General features: G+C 41.6%; 2 protein-coding genes across 2 annotated transcripts in view; one reads left to right on the top strand and one right to left on the bottom strand.

Annotated features, from left to right (window-relative positions):
• LOC310703877 (uncharacterized protein) overlaps nucleotides 1-6,517 on the top strand; it is a 62,282-nt gene extending 55,765 nt beyond the window's left edge. Inside the window, exons 6-7 of the mRNA XM_083496680.1 lie at nucleotides 1,831-2,011; nucleotides 6,386-6,517. The gene's annotated coding sequence lies outside the window, so the exon portion shown is untranslated. The remainder of the gene's footprint in view (nucleotides 1-1,830; nucleotides 2,012-6,385) is intronic.
• Nucleotides 1-13,183, bottom strand: part of MTHFD1L (methylenetetrahydrofolate dehydrogenase (NADP+ dependent) 1 like) — a 112,861-nt gene that overhangs the window by 19,657 nt on the left and 80,021 nt on the right. The window contains exons 25-26 of the mRNA XM_083496415.1: nucleotides 7,010-7,117; nucleotides 6,457-6,609 (exon numbers count right to left, since the gene is read on the bottom strand). Coding sequence (XP_083352541.1) covers nucleotides 6,457-6,609; nucleotides 7,010-7,117 — 261 coding nt within the window. The remainder of the gene's footprint in view (nucleotides 1-6,456; nucleotides 6,610-7,009; nucleotides 7,118-13,183) is intronic.

The raw sequence follows: 13,183 nt of genomic DNA, 5'->3' as shown, positions 1-13,183 counted from the left end.
CCCATATTGGGATGTCATCTGGATTGTGTCAGCCTTTGGAACTTTCATTCTGACATATATATATATATAGAGAGAGAGAGAGAGAGTGGTCATTTGTTGGAGATTAAGGGATTACAATGGAAAATGACAAACAACAAGTACACTCTCATAATTAACCCTGAAAAGCTAGGGCACTCAAGCAAGACACACTCTGCGAACCTTAAAATGTGACACCCCTGTCCCTCTCACTGCCTAGAGGGGGAGGGTGGACTAGTCAAAGCAGAGTATTAACAGCTGCCACTACCCCAGTCTCCTTCCTTCAAACAGACTCAATTGACTTGTCATTCAACCACCCAGCAGTGATTTTTGCCAGCCTTCTGTGGCTGCTCCGTGGCGTATTGTTTGCTCACGCTTTCCCTCTGGGTAACGAAGTGAAAAGTCTTACAAAAACCATTGCTGGATGGTCAAATGTAAGTCTGGCTGCAGCAAGGAGAAAAGGATTGTGGCAGTGAGTAGAAACAGCAGCAAGCTGGCAAAAATACACATTCGCTGCACATGAAGCAGAGCCTGACCTGTCAGGCAGCAGCTGGAGATGAGTTGAGACTGAATGCACAAGACAACAGATTGATCAGTGATCAACAGCAGCAGTGACTTCAAACCTGCCTATCTAGACGTGTCACTATCCTTGTGGCAAATTTGCCACCAGTGTTGTTGCCATAGGTAGATTTGGAGCGCCTAACAGGATAAACAATAGTGAACAGTAGGTTTGGTAAATGTAGGAAGTTGCTGTCCTTTAAATCCCTTCTTTCCATGCCCTGTCTGGAATCCAAAGGAAAGGAGTAAGCTTAGTGGTGCTGACAACTTCCAACATATGGTTTCACCCTTTCACCAAACTGAAACTCCCCATTGTTTTGAGGTTGTGTAATCTGTGCATCTCATAACATGGTCATAAGATTAAACTTGGTGAGCCAAGCTATGGGAGTAAGCAGATGATAGACTATGCTGACCCTCAATGCCTGATCTAGTTATCAATATTTAAAACAGATGGGTCCCTCCACTTCCCCCCCAAAAGAACTGCTACTGAACTAAATTGGTTTGGTTGTGATGAAAGTGAAGATCATGGTTACATATAAAATGTTTCGAAGTAGAGCTTTTGCTTTGATCACGCTTGTGTTCAAATGATGAATAGGACAAGCTTCAGAGCCAAAAGATGGCATTAGTTCAATCAGATTTTCAAAGCCACCAAATGATCTTCCCAATTCTCATTCAAACAGCTACCCAAGATGTGTGCTGAGATCACCTCAACATCTTTGAAAATATATCAGACTATGTGTTGCATTATTTCTGTCATCAGTTTCTTCCCTCTAAAAAGCTGCCTTCAAACTGTAAGAAAGCAGAGTTTCCAGATGATCAGTGAACTCTGACAAAGTGAAGAGATCTCATAATAATTGTAAACTTATCTGGAATTCATAAAAAATTTGAGGCGCAGCAGAATAGTTTTTCCTTCATTCTGCTGGGTTACTTTTCCCAACTGCTGACACTCTTTAAGAAGCAGTCAAAAAACTAAAAGATGAAGCCCTAATCTACTGAAAGCAGTTGTGCTTAGGGTACTTAAGACAGAAAAGTGTTCAACAATTAAGCAAGTATATGCAAAATATTTGTGCCCTGGTCCAGTCATAGTGACAGACAACTAGCACAATGGCCTGCAAGCAGACAGCACCTCCACATGGAAGCAGGAGCTCCACGGTCTACAAGTTCTAGTACCTTACCGCACAACAGAATTAGAATCACTTTTATATATTAAAGCGGGAAATGATAAACCAGGGTTAACATTTTATTTTCTTCCTACAGGCATTTATTTTTCAGATAGTTCCATGAAACTCTGAAAATAGCCCCTTTCCACTTTGTAATACTCCCTCCTTGCATTCCTTTCTGAATGATCTGGATAAGAGCAAAGATGGCTGGCTAGTAATGAAAAAAGCAAGAAGGGGGACTCTCCTGGGGAAAGGAAAGCCTTCACATCAGTACAAAGGCATGCCAAAACTTTCTAGCAATGGATTAGATAAGGAATGTGAGCTGACAGTTTTCCTGACTGTAAGAGAATGGAGAACAAGTAATAAGATATGACCAGTAGAATAAAGCAGCTAGACCTCATGGGTATGAGAAGCTCTGGATTGGTAACTGGCAAAATAGTATATAGCAAAATAGTATATACACCAGTGGAGGCTGGACTATTAGGATGGATTATTATTACTATTATTATTATTATTATTATTATTATTATTATTATTATTATTATTATTACCACATTTGTTAGTCATTTTTTCTTGCTCAAGGCAACCCAAGCAACTTACAAGCAAACAACCCTCCCCAATCCCACATAGATACATGAAAACCAAGAAAGGTACATTAAAAGCATCATCCCACCCACTTCTAAAAGGCCACAGATAGTTCAAGGCCAAAGGCCTGGTTATAAAGGAAAAGTTTTTGCCCAGTGCCTAAAGGTATATAATGAAGGTGCCAGGTTTTCTAAAAGGGCAAGTATGTTAAAAGTATGCTTCCCCCGCCTATATTGTTACTTCCTCATGATGGATTCCTCCCATTCTAATTTAGACATATTCTTGTGGATAGTCAACAAATTCCACTGCAATTCTGGTTCAAAGTTGCTTTTGCACTGCAAGTAACAGAGCAGCCCATGCTGCCACAGACATTGTACACTGCATATCAGTAAATAAGCATTTTAAAATGTTCTGGAGGAGAGAATGAACAAAACTTCAGTACCCAAAGTCGGAGTGTGTCATTGTCTCATTTCCCCTTAAACTTTCCCTCTGATATTTCTGGCCTCCAAAAATGAACACATTCCATTCTTTATGTCAAACTTATCAAAATTAAACTACCACCAGCTGCCAAAACAGCTACGGGGTGGGGGGTGGGAAGCATTGTTATTATATTATAAAGTGCTGCTAGCTAGCTGTGGGACTTTTTCCCATCTACTACAACAATACAGTATAATAAAGCCCAGCATATGCAAAAATATTGCACTGAATAGTACAGTACACATGGCGATTAAATAATAAACATGTATGCTACCCTAACACATTATATAATTAGAACCAATTGTCAGAATCAACTGAAAGTAGTCTGGAATGTAAAGCAGGAAATGAGAATACTGTTTTCCTATTGGACTCAGTGCAAATGACCTTTATAATGCAATTATACTGAAATAAAGCCTACTTTACCATTGTGCTTAAGGTTATTATGAGAAAGTTTTCACACATCCAAACACAACTAACTATACAACTTCTCCAATTATAGAATTCCCCCTCAATTTTTACAATTCTCTCAAGTGCACAAATGAACATCTTGTCATTCAGAGCACGTTTTTCAGCTGACAAGTTTTCAAGAGGAAAATAATGACACATACACGCATTATAGCAATGTGTTCTCAGTTACCAACTTTGGGGCAAGCAGCATGGAAGCAAGTTGAGATATCTGATCAGATTGCACACTGAGAAAGCGATAGTGAAAACATAGGGCTATATTCAACTAAATCATTGCACTAGTAGAAGCCAGCGCAACAGTCCCTCCTAGCACAGCAGGACTTGCCCCCCTCCCTCCCCCACTTCCCAAATCTGCTGTGGAGGGTCAGGAGAACCCCAAGAACAGTTGGGTTATGCTTGCCTGACTGAACAATCACCTTAGCGCTATGTTGAATTCAATCCACAGTGTGCTACCAAGCCAGTCTTTTGCATTAAAGTGTAGGCAGTGGAGCGTGCACTTAAACTGCATGGCTGGTAAGCAAGGGACTTTGTCACCTCTGGGCCCTCCTGGTATTCTGCACTATATAGATGTTTGGTGGCATGCTTTGAAAAGAAAGATCTTTTACAGAGAAACGCTTAAGTATACTTGCAACAAAAAGGGGCAATCTTTTCCACTCCTTAGATTATTACAAGGAAACATTTTAACCAGCAGATGCTCATTTTCACTCTCCTGTTTTAACAAATATAGTTAATACTTTGGCTAATAAACAATCTATTCTAAACTGATGCATCAGTAAACATTAATAGATAACATTTGAACAGAAAATAATCGCTGAAATACTATTTTTTTAAAAAACCCATTCCTTACCCTTTTGTGTCAGTAAAACATGACTAAGTAGGGTACAATGAACAGTCTCCTAATATTTAGTTATTTCTAAAAATTTAATTACATTGATAGTTTGCCTTTCTTCCATTAGGTAACCAAAGGCAGATATCCAAGCATTGACCAGACTTACTTAGCTCCCACAGTTTATGGCCTTGTGTACCTTCACTATAAAACCAGAATAGCATTAAAGTGCTGGAACATCAGTGTACAGTTTAAGCAGCTACATTTCATTGCACTAAGGATTTAATGCAATGCATTTTATTGGTTCCCTATTGATAAAATATTTGGGTTGTACGCAACAAAGCTGTCCTGTTAGCACAAACACTCTGGCTTGCACAATGGAACTTTCCCCCTCCCTCTCCACACCCAAAATCTGTCCTGGGGTTTCTCCCAACTAGAGATGTAAAATTGGCTTGATAAGAGTGACTTCAAAAGCTGGTACAGTGAAATGTTTATCTTGCCCCTATACAGAATACAGCCCTGCATTGTCTTTATTGAGTGTTGTCACAAGAGTAAGCCAAAGTTGCATACTTAAGTACTGTATGGAATACACCACCATCACAAAAGCAGATTAACAGAAAATGTGGGGAAATACAAAGCTGCAATAACTTTTGGGCGGAGATGACTCTGTTTGCATGCACTAGAGAATCCAGTGATTCTCCACCCAAACATAACTCACCAATGACCTCACCAGTTTCCTAAACACACTCAACAAGGCTTCCTGCCTGTTCTCTCTATAGCCAAGCCATGATCTCAACAGTCCACCTGCGAGTATATGGTAGTGCCGTGATCAGGGTCAAAGGGAGAAGAGATAAAAGTCATGCCGGTGTTAATTAACCCCCCCCCCCCGGTTTTACTGCCTACTTCCTCTGATAAAGCCTGGTACATTTTTTTCATAAAAAGACTTCCCCATTGCACACGGAATTCCCACTGCGGGAAGAAGTAAAGCAAGTACTAAAGTAATAAAGGAAGTTCCAAGATTATAGGTTGCTTTAAATGTATGCATTACAGGAATATGCCAGAATATCATTAATTCCTCCTAGTCTGACAGCCAAAAGTGCATTGTGTGGGCATGGAAGGGGCTAGACTTGGCCAGCTCATATCCCTGTGACTTCAGTGAGGCTTAGTAGTAATTCACCATTTCAACTTGCTCATAACATTCCACGAAACATGAACACATTTCCCAGGAGTGCACAAAAGGGCTGAAGTCACATTATGGATTACCTCCCTCTGCGGAAATGTTAACAATTTACTGTGCTTGTGGTGAAAGGAATGTTTCCTGATCGTGTACATCGAAAGCACACCCCCAAGGCCAGAGTCTCCTCATGACAGAATTTCCTGAACTCCAAAAACTCATCTAGTCAGGAATCACTTCCTTCCTTGCTCCCTTTCACTGGTAATGGAGAACAATAAGTCAGATACTCTCAGTCGCTCCCCAATGTGTTGCTAATGTGAGGAAGCCGGCTTGTACTCTGGGATAATGAGATAACACCGCCAGAGCACTCTCTTTTTACGTTTTTGCTTGGTGCCTGGGTGCCATTTCTAGCACAGCTACATAAGAGGTCTTCCAATTAGAAATAATCAGTGCCAAGGAACAGTATCATTAAAATGTATAAAAAATCAATCAATCGATGAGAGCAACAAGATCAGCCTGAAACTTAAAAAGGGGAACATATATGCTAAATGTTTTGTAAACAATGAAAAGCTTACATGAGCAGTTTTCTCAAGCTAAAAGAAGTGGGCAGGACCCCACAAGGAAGCCTTGTGAGCTGGCCCAGCTGAATTCTTTCCTTTACAACTGATCCTCGGGAAATAAATTATTATTATACGCCCTGTGGAACGCCCTCCCATCAGATGTCAAAGAAATAAACAACTATCTGACTTTTAGAAGACATCTAAAGGCAGCCCTGTTTAGGGACGCTTTGATGAATTATTGTATTTTAATATTTTGCTGGAAGCCACCCAGAATGGCTGGGGAAATCCAGCCAGATGGGTCGGGTATAAATTATTATCATCATCATCATCATCATCATCAGAAATTGCTCTCCCCGCAGTTTCAAAAGCAGCATCTGGTAACTGCTATTTGAAGTCGAAAAGCCCATTTGGGTTTGTGAAACAAATTTTACACTTCTTTAGATCCTAGTCCATATACGTTGAGATTACAATGTACTGGTGTAACTTGCAGGTTAAGGCACTTTCTGATAGGTGGTGTTGTATTGCTATTTATATTTTATGAATTTCTACACTCCTTTATATCAAGAGCTCCCAGGAAGATCTTCAAAGCACATAACAGCTGAGGCACAGACTGAGAATGAAGTGGACCCTACTCACCGTTCCCACCAGTGGATAAATGAAACCAGCTCCAATACTGGCTCTCACATCACTAATAGGCAGGATGAAGCCAGTGGGGACACCTTTCTTCTCAGGCATGTGAGAGAGGGACAGGTGAGTTTTTGCCATACAAATTGGGAGATTTCCAAATCCCTGACAAATGACAAATGGAAAAGACAGATTACTGTCAAGTTTGTATGTACGCTGCAATAAAGGAACAACACTCCTTCCAAGATCCTGTGCCAAAATAACATTCTTCAATGAATATAGCCAAATTCTATGACTAGTAAAAATTAATGGAGTGTACAAAAAGAACTTGGGCCCATGCATACTTTTTTGTGGCCCAATGAATGTGTATGCACATGCTGCATCACACATGCTTGTCATGCTAGTGAACTGTATGAACTGGACCTCTTGTACCCATAACATTAGAAGCCCTCACTACAAACTGGATAGTTCTCATTCATCATCCAAAAATATATACGCAATTTATAAAACAGTGGGGAGTGACGCCTACAATATATCCCACAGCATACACCTTTATTGTTTTTACCTGCTGAGTGTAACGATTTATCTGAGATTGTGCTGTAGGAGACAGCTCTATATCCTCTGCTCCATAGATTTTCTGTGCTATCATTCTTATTTTTTCAACAATGGGAAGCTGTGGAAACAAAGAAGATGACAGAATGTTAACGCACATTGCCAAGAGTCTTAAGACACTCTCCTGATAATTATTTCAAGGTAATTATTTCAACATTTTATATTGCCCAAGAAAATGTGTATAATTCAATGCTAATACAGTGATACCTTGGGTTACAAACACTTCGGGTTACAGACCCCACTAACTTGGAAGTAGTACCTCGGGTTAAGAACTCTACCTCAGGATGAGAACAGAAATTGCGGCGCGGCGGCAGCGGGAGGCCCCATTAGCTAAAGTGGTATCTCAGGTTAAGAACAGTTTCAGGTTAAAAATGGACCTCCGGAATGAATAAAGTTCGTAACAAGAGTTACCACTGTACTCCATAAAATCGTTTTCTACTGATTCCTAGCACTGAATTTGCCTTTTTCCCCACAGCTGCTGCACACTGGGGTGACATCTTCATCAAACTACAATCCCAAGGTCTCATCCCGGGTCAGTCTCCACCAGTTCAAACCCCTTAAGAATATATGTGAATTTAAGTCTTATTGCCCTGGCGTGCATAACTTTACACTGAATTGCATTTGCCATTTTTTCCACCAATTCATTGGGTTTGGAGAGGTTCTTCTAGAACTCTTCACAATCTCTTGTTGTTTTAATGACCCTGAACAATGTAGGACCATCAACAAACTTGGTCACCTCACTCACCCCTAACTCTAGATTGTTTATGAACAAGTGAAAAACTTCACCTCTGCTCTTTCTTCTTATGGTTCATCTTTAAAATGGACGGGACAGGACAGCCCTCTAAAGAGAGGACTGTCCTCTGCTGATAATGTTGCCTGTAAGGCCTTCTTAGCTAGACTGGCTTACAACAGCTGTGCTTAAGCAAGTGTAAGGTAATTTTAACTCATATATATATTTAACTATATATAGTATTTTATTATATAGGTATTTCCTTTTTATTGCAAGTTTGTCAACCACTTTGAAATGAACTGGGAAAGAAATGAGAATAAATGCCCACCCCCACAGGAAAAGAGGATAAAAGGATGAATGAAAAATCGGAACACAGGTACGAGTTAACACAAGCAAGGCTCCTCTTTCCCCGCCCCCTGGCCACGTAACAGCAGTTACCTCAGCTACATTTCATTTTGTGATTAAGGAGACACTATAGTGAAAGCCTGGTCCTCATAGCAGAGGGGATTTTACAGCAGGATGCCTTTGAAATCAATAGTGCATTGATCAAACTGTGACCAGCTCATGCTGCACAAGCTTTGATTGCTGCACTTATGCTTGTAAAGCACTTACAGGATCCCTTCGATTAAAAGTACCAAAGAAACATAATGCTTCATTGCTTTCCTGTAAAATGGCAGGGCTTAACCTGTGTTGGTTTCTGCTTTCCTTCACTGTGCAGCGAAAGGGCTTGTCACGAGACAGGTGTTTACATTCCACAGTCTGTACTGTTGGAGTTTCTCACGGGAAAGGGAGGCTGGATGTGACGTACACTGGTTTCCTGTTTTTCACTGTGTGATTCTCTCCGAGCTGTTGAGGAGAGAGGTTGCATTTTCTCTGCTCCGGCAGAGGCAAGATGTCTTTCTGTAATATACCTGCTTTGAACTATAAATAAAGCAATATAGAGTATGCAGCACGTACTCCTCATCCTTCCGCTGGGCACGAGACTCTGCTTTAAATCAACATGTGGTTATGGGCCCAGAAGTCGAATCGGAGTGCCGGCAAAGGATCGGAAAGCAGAGGGACAGATCAGATCGGAATCTGCTCTGCGCGTATAAGTGATTGATGAGGTATGTGCTACTGCTCCGGGCAGCCTGCCAGCTTCTAGTTAATTGCTTTATGGCTGGACTTTGAACTTTTAAAGCCGTTTTGCCGGGAACAGGCAAAAGGCTCCCAGGCACAAGTCACTATGCTGGGAAAATCGAAAGTAACTTTTAAGTGCGCTTTTGGAATAAAGCAGCTGCAGCAGTGACGCAGCAAGATTTAAAGCAGCATATATGACGCTGAAGGCTAATGCCAGAGTCATGATGGCCCTTCAGGATGCTTGTGGGATTCCCAAGCTCAACAAGAAAAACTACCACGACTGGGTTCTGTATGCAGAGGCAATTCTGCGGAAAGAGGGTTTGTTTGAGGTGATTACAGACACCCCCCCAGTTCCAGTTACAGATGCATGGGAAGCTAAAGATTCCAAAGCAAGGGGAACTCTTACATTGATAGTATCCCCGGAAGAGCTCTGTCTATTGCGTGATAAGACCTCAGCCAGAGAAATTTGGGACGCTTTGAGACAGGCTCACTTAAGGACAGAAGCTGGATCTACTATGTTTTACTTTAACAAGCTGCATAATATGGCTCTTGCTGAAGGTGGAGATGTGCGTTTACATCTGATGGAGATGCAAAATCTGAGACATGAGCTGCAACAGAGAGGACTCAACTTTCCAGAGGCTGTGTATTCTTTCTTGATACTACAATCTTTGGGTTCAGGTTGGGAGTCTGTTGCAACCCAGATTGCTGTGCAGCCAACCGCTCAGCTGACAGTGGACTATGTAACTGCCGTGATATTGAATGAAGCAGATCGCCGGGGTGCTAGCTGCATGGGCAAGGGGGAGTCTTCACAGACGTCATCCCATAGTGCAGTGGAACCACCAGATGGCGCCAAAGCTTTGAAGGCAGTGAAATGCTACTCGTGTGGACGTCTAGGCCATATGAAGAGGGAATGCAGATATCCCAGGGCCAAGACAGAGCAGCGCAGCGAAAGCTCATCGCGTGGAAAAGGCCGAGGCAAAGGCAAAGGTCCGGTGTCTAGGACAACGCAGCACAAGGCTATGGTTTCACGCTTCACTCCAAAGGTTGCAGAGGTCCAGAAGACGTCTAGATCTTTCTTCGTTGTTGATTCAGCAGCAACCCACCATATGTGCAACGATAAGAGACTGTTTGTGTCTTTTACACCGCAGGAAGGTGCGATTCACCAGGCGGATGACCACACTATTCCCAGTAAAGGCTACGGAACTGTTGTTCTTCACAGTTTGGACTTATCGATACAGAATGTGCTTTACGTGCCAGACGCCAAACATAATCTCCTCAGTGTTGGACAGCTGAATGAGCGGAACATTGACGTGTCCTTCAAGAACAAGAAGTGCATCATCACAAAGAAAAATGATTATGTATTGCATGCTGAATATGTTGATCGTTTGTTTGTTTTGTATTATGATGATGTTGTGCAGGATGACACTTGTTGCATTGCAGGTTCTAACAAAAGTTTGCATGCAGAATGTATTCATGATTTTCATAGAAAATTTGGTCATTTGCATTTTGAGGCAGTATCTAAAATGCCTGCCTTGGTTGAAGGTATGACTATTAAACCCTGCAGGTACCACATGAAGTGCAAAGCATGCGCAGCAAACAAGGTGAAAATGGCTGCGAAAGGTAAGGTGTCTAGTAGGCAAGCTACAGAACCATACCAGGTTATTCATGCTGACTTGGTTGGACCACTAGCGCCCTCTTTGGGTGGCAATAGGTACTTCATGGTTCTCATTGATACATTTTCTAGATATATTTTTGTGTATAATCTCAAGCAGAAATCAGAGGCTTTTCCTAGGTTCAAGGAATTCTGTGCTTGGTTGGAAAATGTGCATGGTAAGAAGATAAAGACTCTTTTCAGTGATCGCGGGGGAGAATTCACTTCTCAGCAGTTTGAAGCTTTTCTGACTGAGAAAGGAATTCAACACGATTTGTCTAGTCCTCGCTCGCCATGGCAGAATGGACTTGCGGAACGGGCAAATCAGACATTGCTTCAAGGGTTAAAAACCTTGCTACATGATGCCAATCTTCCAGAGAGTTATTGGGCCGAAGCTCTCTCATGTTTTGTTTACAGTTACAATCGCAGGTTATCTTCAGCGATTGGTTGTACCCCCTATGAGAAGATGTTTGGCAAGAAGCCATACATCAAACACATGAAGATTTTTGGTTCTGACATGTGGGTTCACTCACCACAAAACTCCAAGTTAGACAAGCGTGGATTGCATTGTATCTTTCTAGGTTATCAGAAAGGGTCTTACAGAATAATGATGACTGACTCTAAGACAATTAAGCTCACGAGAAGTGTTGAGTACAATGCAAAGTGGGGGGAGAATGTGGGAATTTTCCAATGTTATCCTGATGACGGTGATGAGACTGAGGATAGTCAAGAGCAACCACAACAACCCACTGATGAAAGTTCTGAGTCTGAATCTGAAACTGAATCGGGTGATTCAGAGGATTTCAAGAGTGCGAAAGCCTCTATGCGACCCTCTGAAAGCTCTGATCAGGAATTGGAGGAACCATTGTTCACAATAGGTCGTTTTTCTCCCAAGAAGGAAGAGGAGAGTATTGAAGACTTAAGGCTAATTCGTAGGTCACAAAGAGCCACAAAAGGCAAACCTCCAAAGAGATTTGCTGATGAATTTGCTACGATAGCAGTAACAGCTGTTAAAAGCTCCAAGAAGGTATTTGAACCTTCAAGTTTCCAAGAAATCCAGGGTTTGGATTCAAAGGAAGCTGAGCCATGGTTAAATGCCATGAAGGCTGAGCTTGATTCCTTAGAAAGGAACAAAACATGGGAACTAGTTCCAGTAGTTCCAGGAATGAAACTACTTGGAAGCAAATGGGTCTTCAAAGCGAAGACAGATCAAAATGGCAAGATAGTCAGACACAAAGCCAGATTGGTAGCCAGAGGTTTTGCACAGGTACCAGGTGAAGACTATCACGAGACCTACTCACCCACAGTGAGATATGAGAGCATTAGGCTTATGCTCAAGCTAGCTGCAGAGGAAAATCTACACATAAGTCACCATGATATTAATACAGCTTTTCTGTACGGATCTCTGGATGAATCACTTTATATGCTTCCACCTGATGGCGTACAGGTAAAACAGGGATTTGTTTGTGCTCTGAAGAAATCCCTTTATGGTCTCAAACAAAGTGCACGGTGTTGGCACACAAAACTCACTGAAGTATTGTTTTCTCTAGGTTTTCAGCAAGGGAAAGCTGATCCATGTGTATTTGTCAAAGAGGAGGGGCAAAAGAAACTGTACTGTTTGTTTTATGTTGATGATTTATTATTCTTTTGGAAAGATGTCGCAATGTACAATAACGCCCTAGCTCAACTGAAAGAGCACTTTGACATGAAAGATCTTGGTGAGGTAAACAACTACCTATCTCTGGAAATAGAGAAAGATCAAGATGGTAACATTCTAGTACACCAGTCACGGAAAATTGCTGATGTGTTAAGTAAACTAAACCTGATGGATGCTAACCCTGTAGACACACCAATGACAACAGGTTATCAGGTAGATGACACTGAAGAAGCATTTTCTGACACTACACTGTACAGAAGTGTGCTAGGCAAGCTAAACTTCATTGCAAGATGTTCAAGACCAGACATTGCTGTTAGCTGTAATTTGCTAAGCAGACAAGTCAACAATCCTAGTGTCAAGGATTGGAAAGCTCTGAAACGCATAGCGCGGTATTTGAAAGGCACTATGCATTACAGACTGAAACTTAACAATCAGAAGTCTGGTGGTCTTGAAATATTTGCAGATGCAAGTTTTGGAAGTGACACTACAGACAGGAAAAGTACGTCTGGAGTTTGCTACATGTACAATCAGGGTCTGTTTGATTGGTCATGCAAGAAGCAAACAACAGTTAGCTTAAGTACTTGTGAAGCTGAACTGAACGCACTGTCTTATTCACTTAAGGATTGTGAATGGTTAGTACAATTGTGCAAAGATATGAAAATTCCTGTCAAATGTCCAATCCAGGTTTACCAGGACAACAAAGCATGTTTGGCTTTGCTGAAATCTGAAGGTTGTAAGCAAAGCACGAAACACTTGCAATTAAAGTTGCAGCATGCTAGGGAATGTATTCAGAAGGGACTCGTAACGGTGTCCTATATGCCAGGTAATGAAATTCCTGCTGATGTATTGTCCAAGATTGTATCAAGGGATCAACACTGTACCTATGTGCAGAAGTTGGGTTTGTACTGATATTGTACGAACACGCTGCCCAGTGATGTTCACAGAAAGGGGGAGGATGTTGGTTTCTGCT

The sequence above is a fragment of the Podarcis liolepis genome (genome assembly GCF_965112155.1).
Source record: "Podarcis liolepis genome assembly, chromosome: 3".
Taxonomy (NCBI): Eukaryota; Metazoa; Chordata; class Lepidosauria; order Squamata; family Lacertidae; genus Podarcis; species Podarcis liolepis.
Note: the sequence above shows the minus strand (reverse complement) of the source record. Positions and strands in the feature narration are given on the sequence as shown.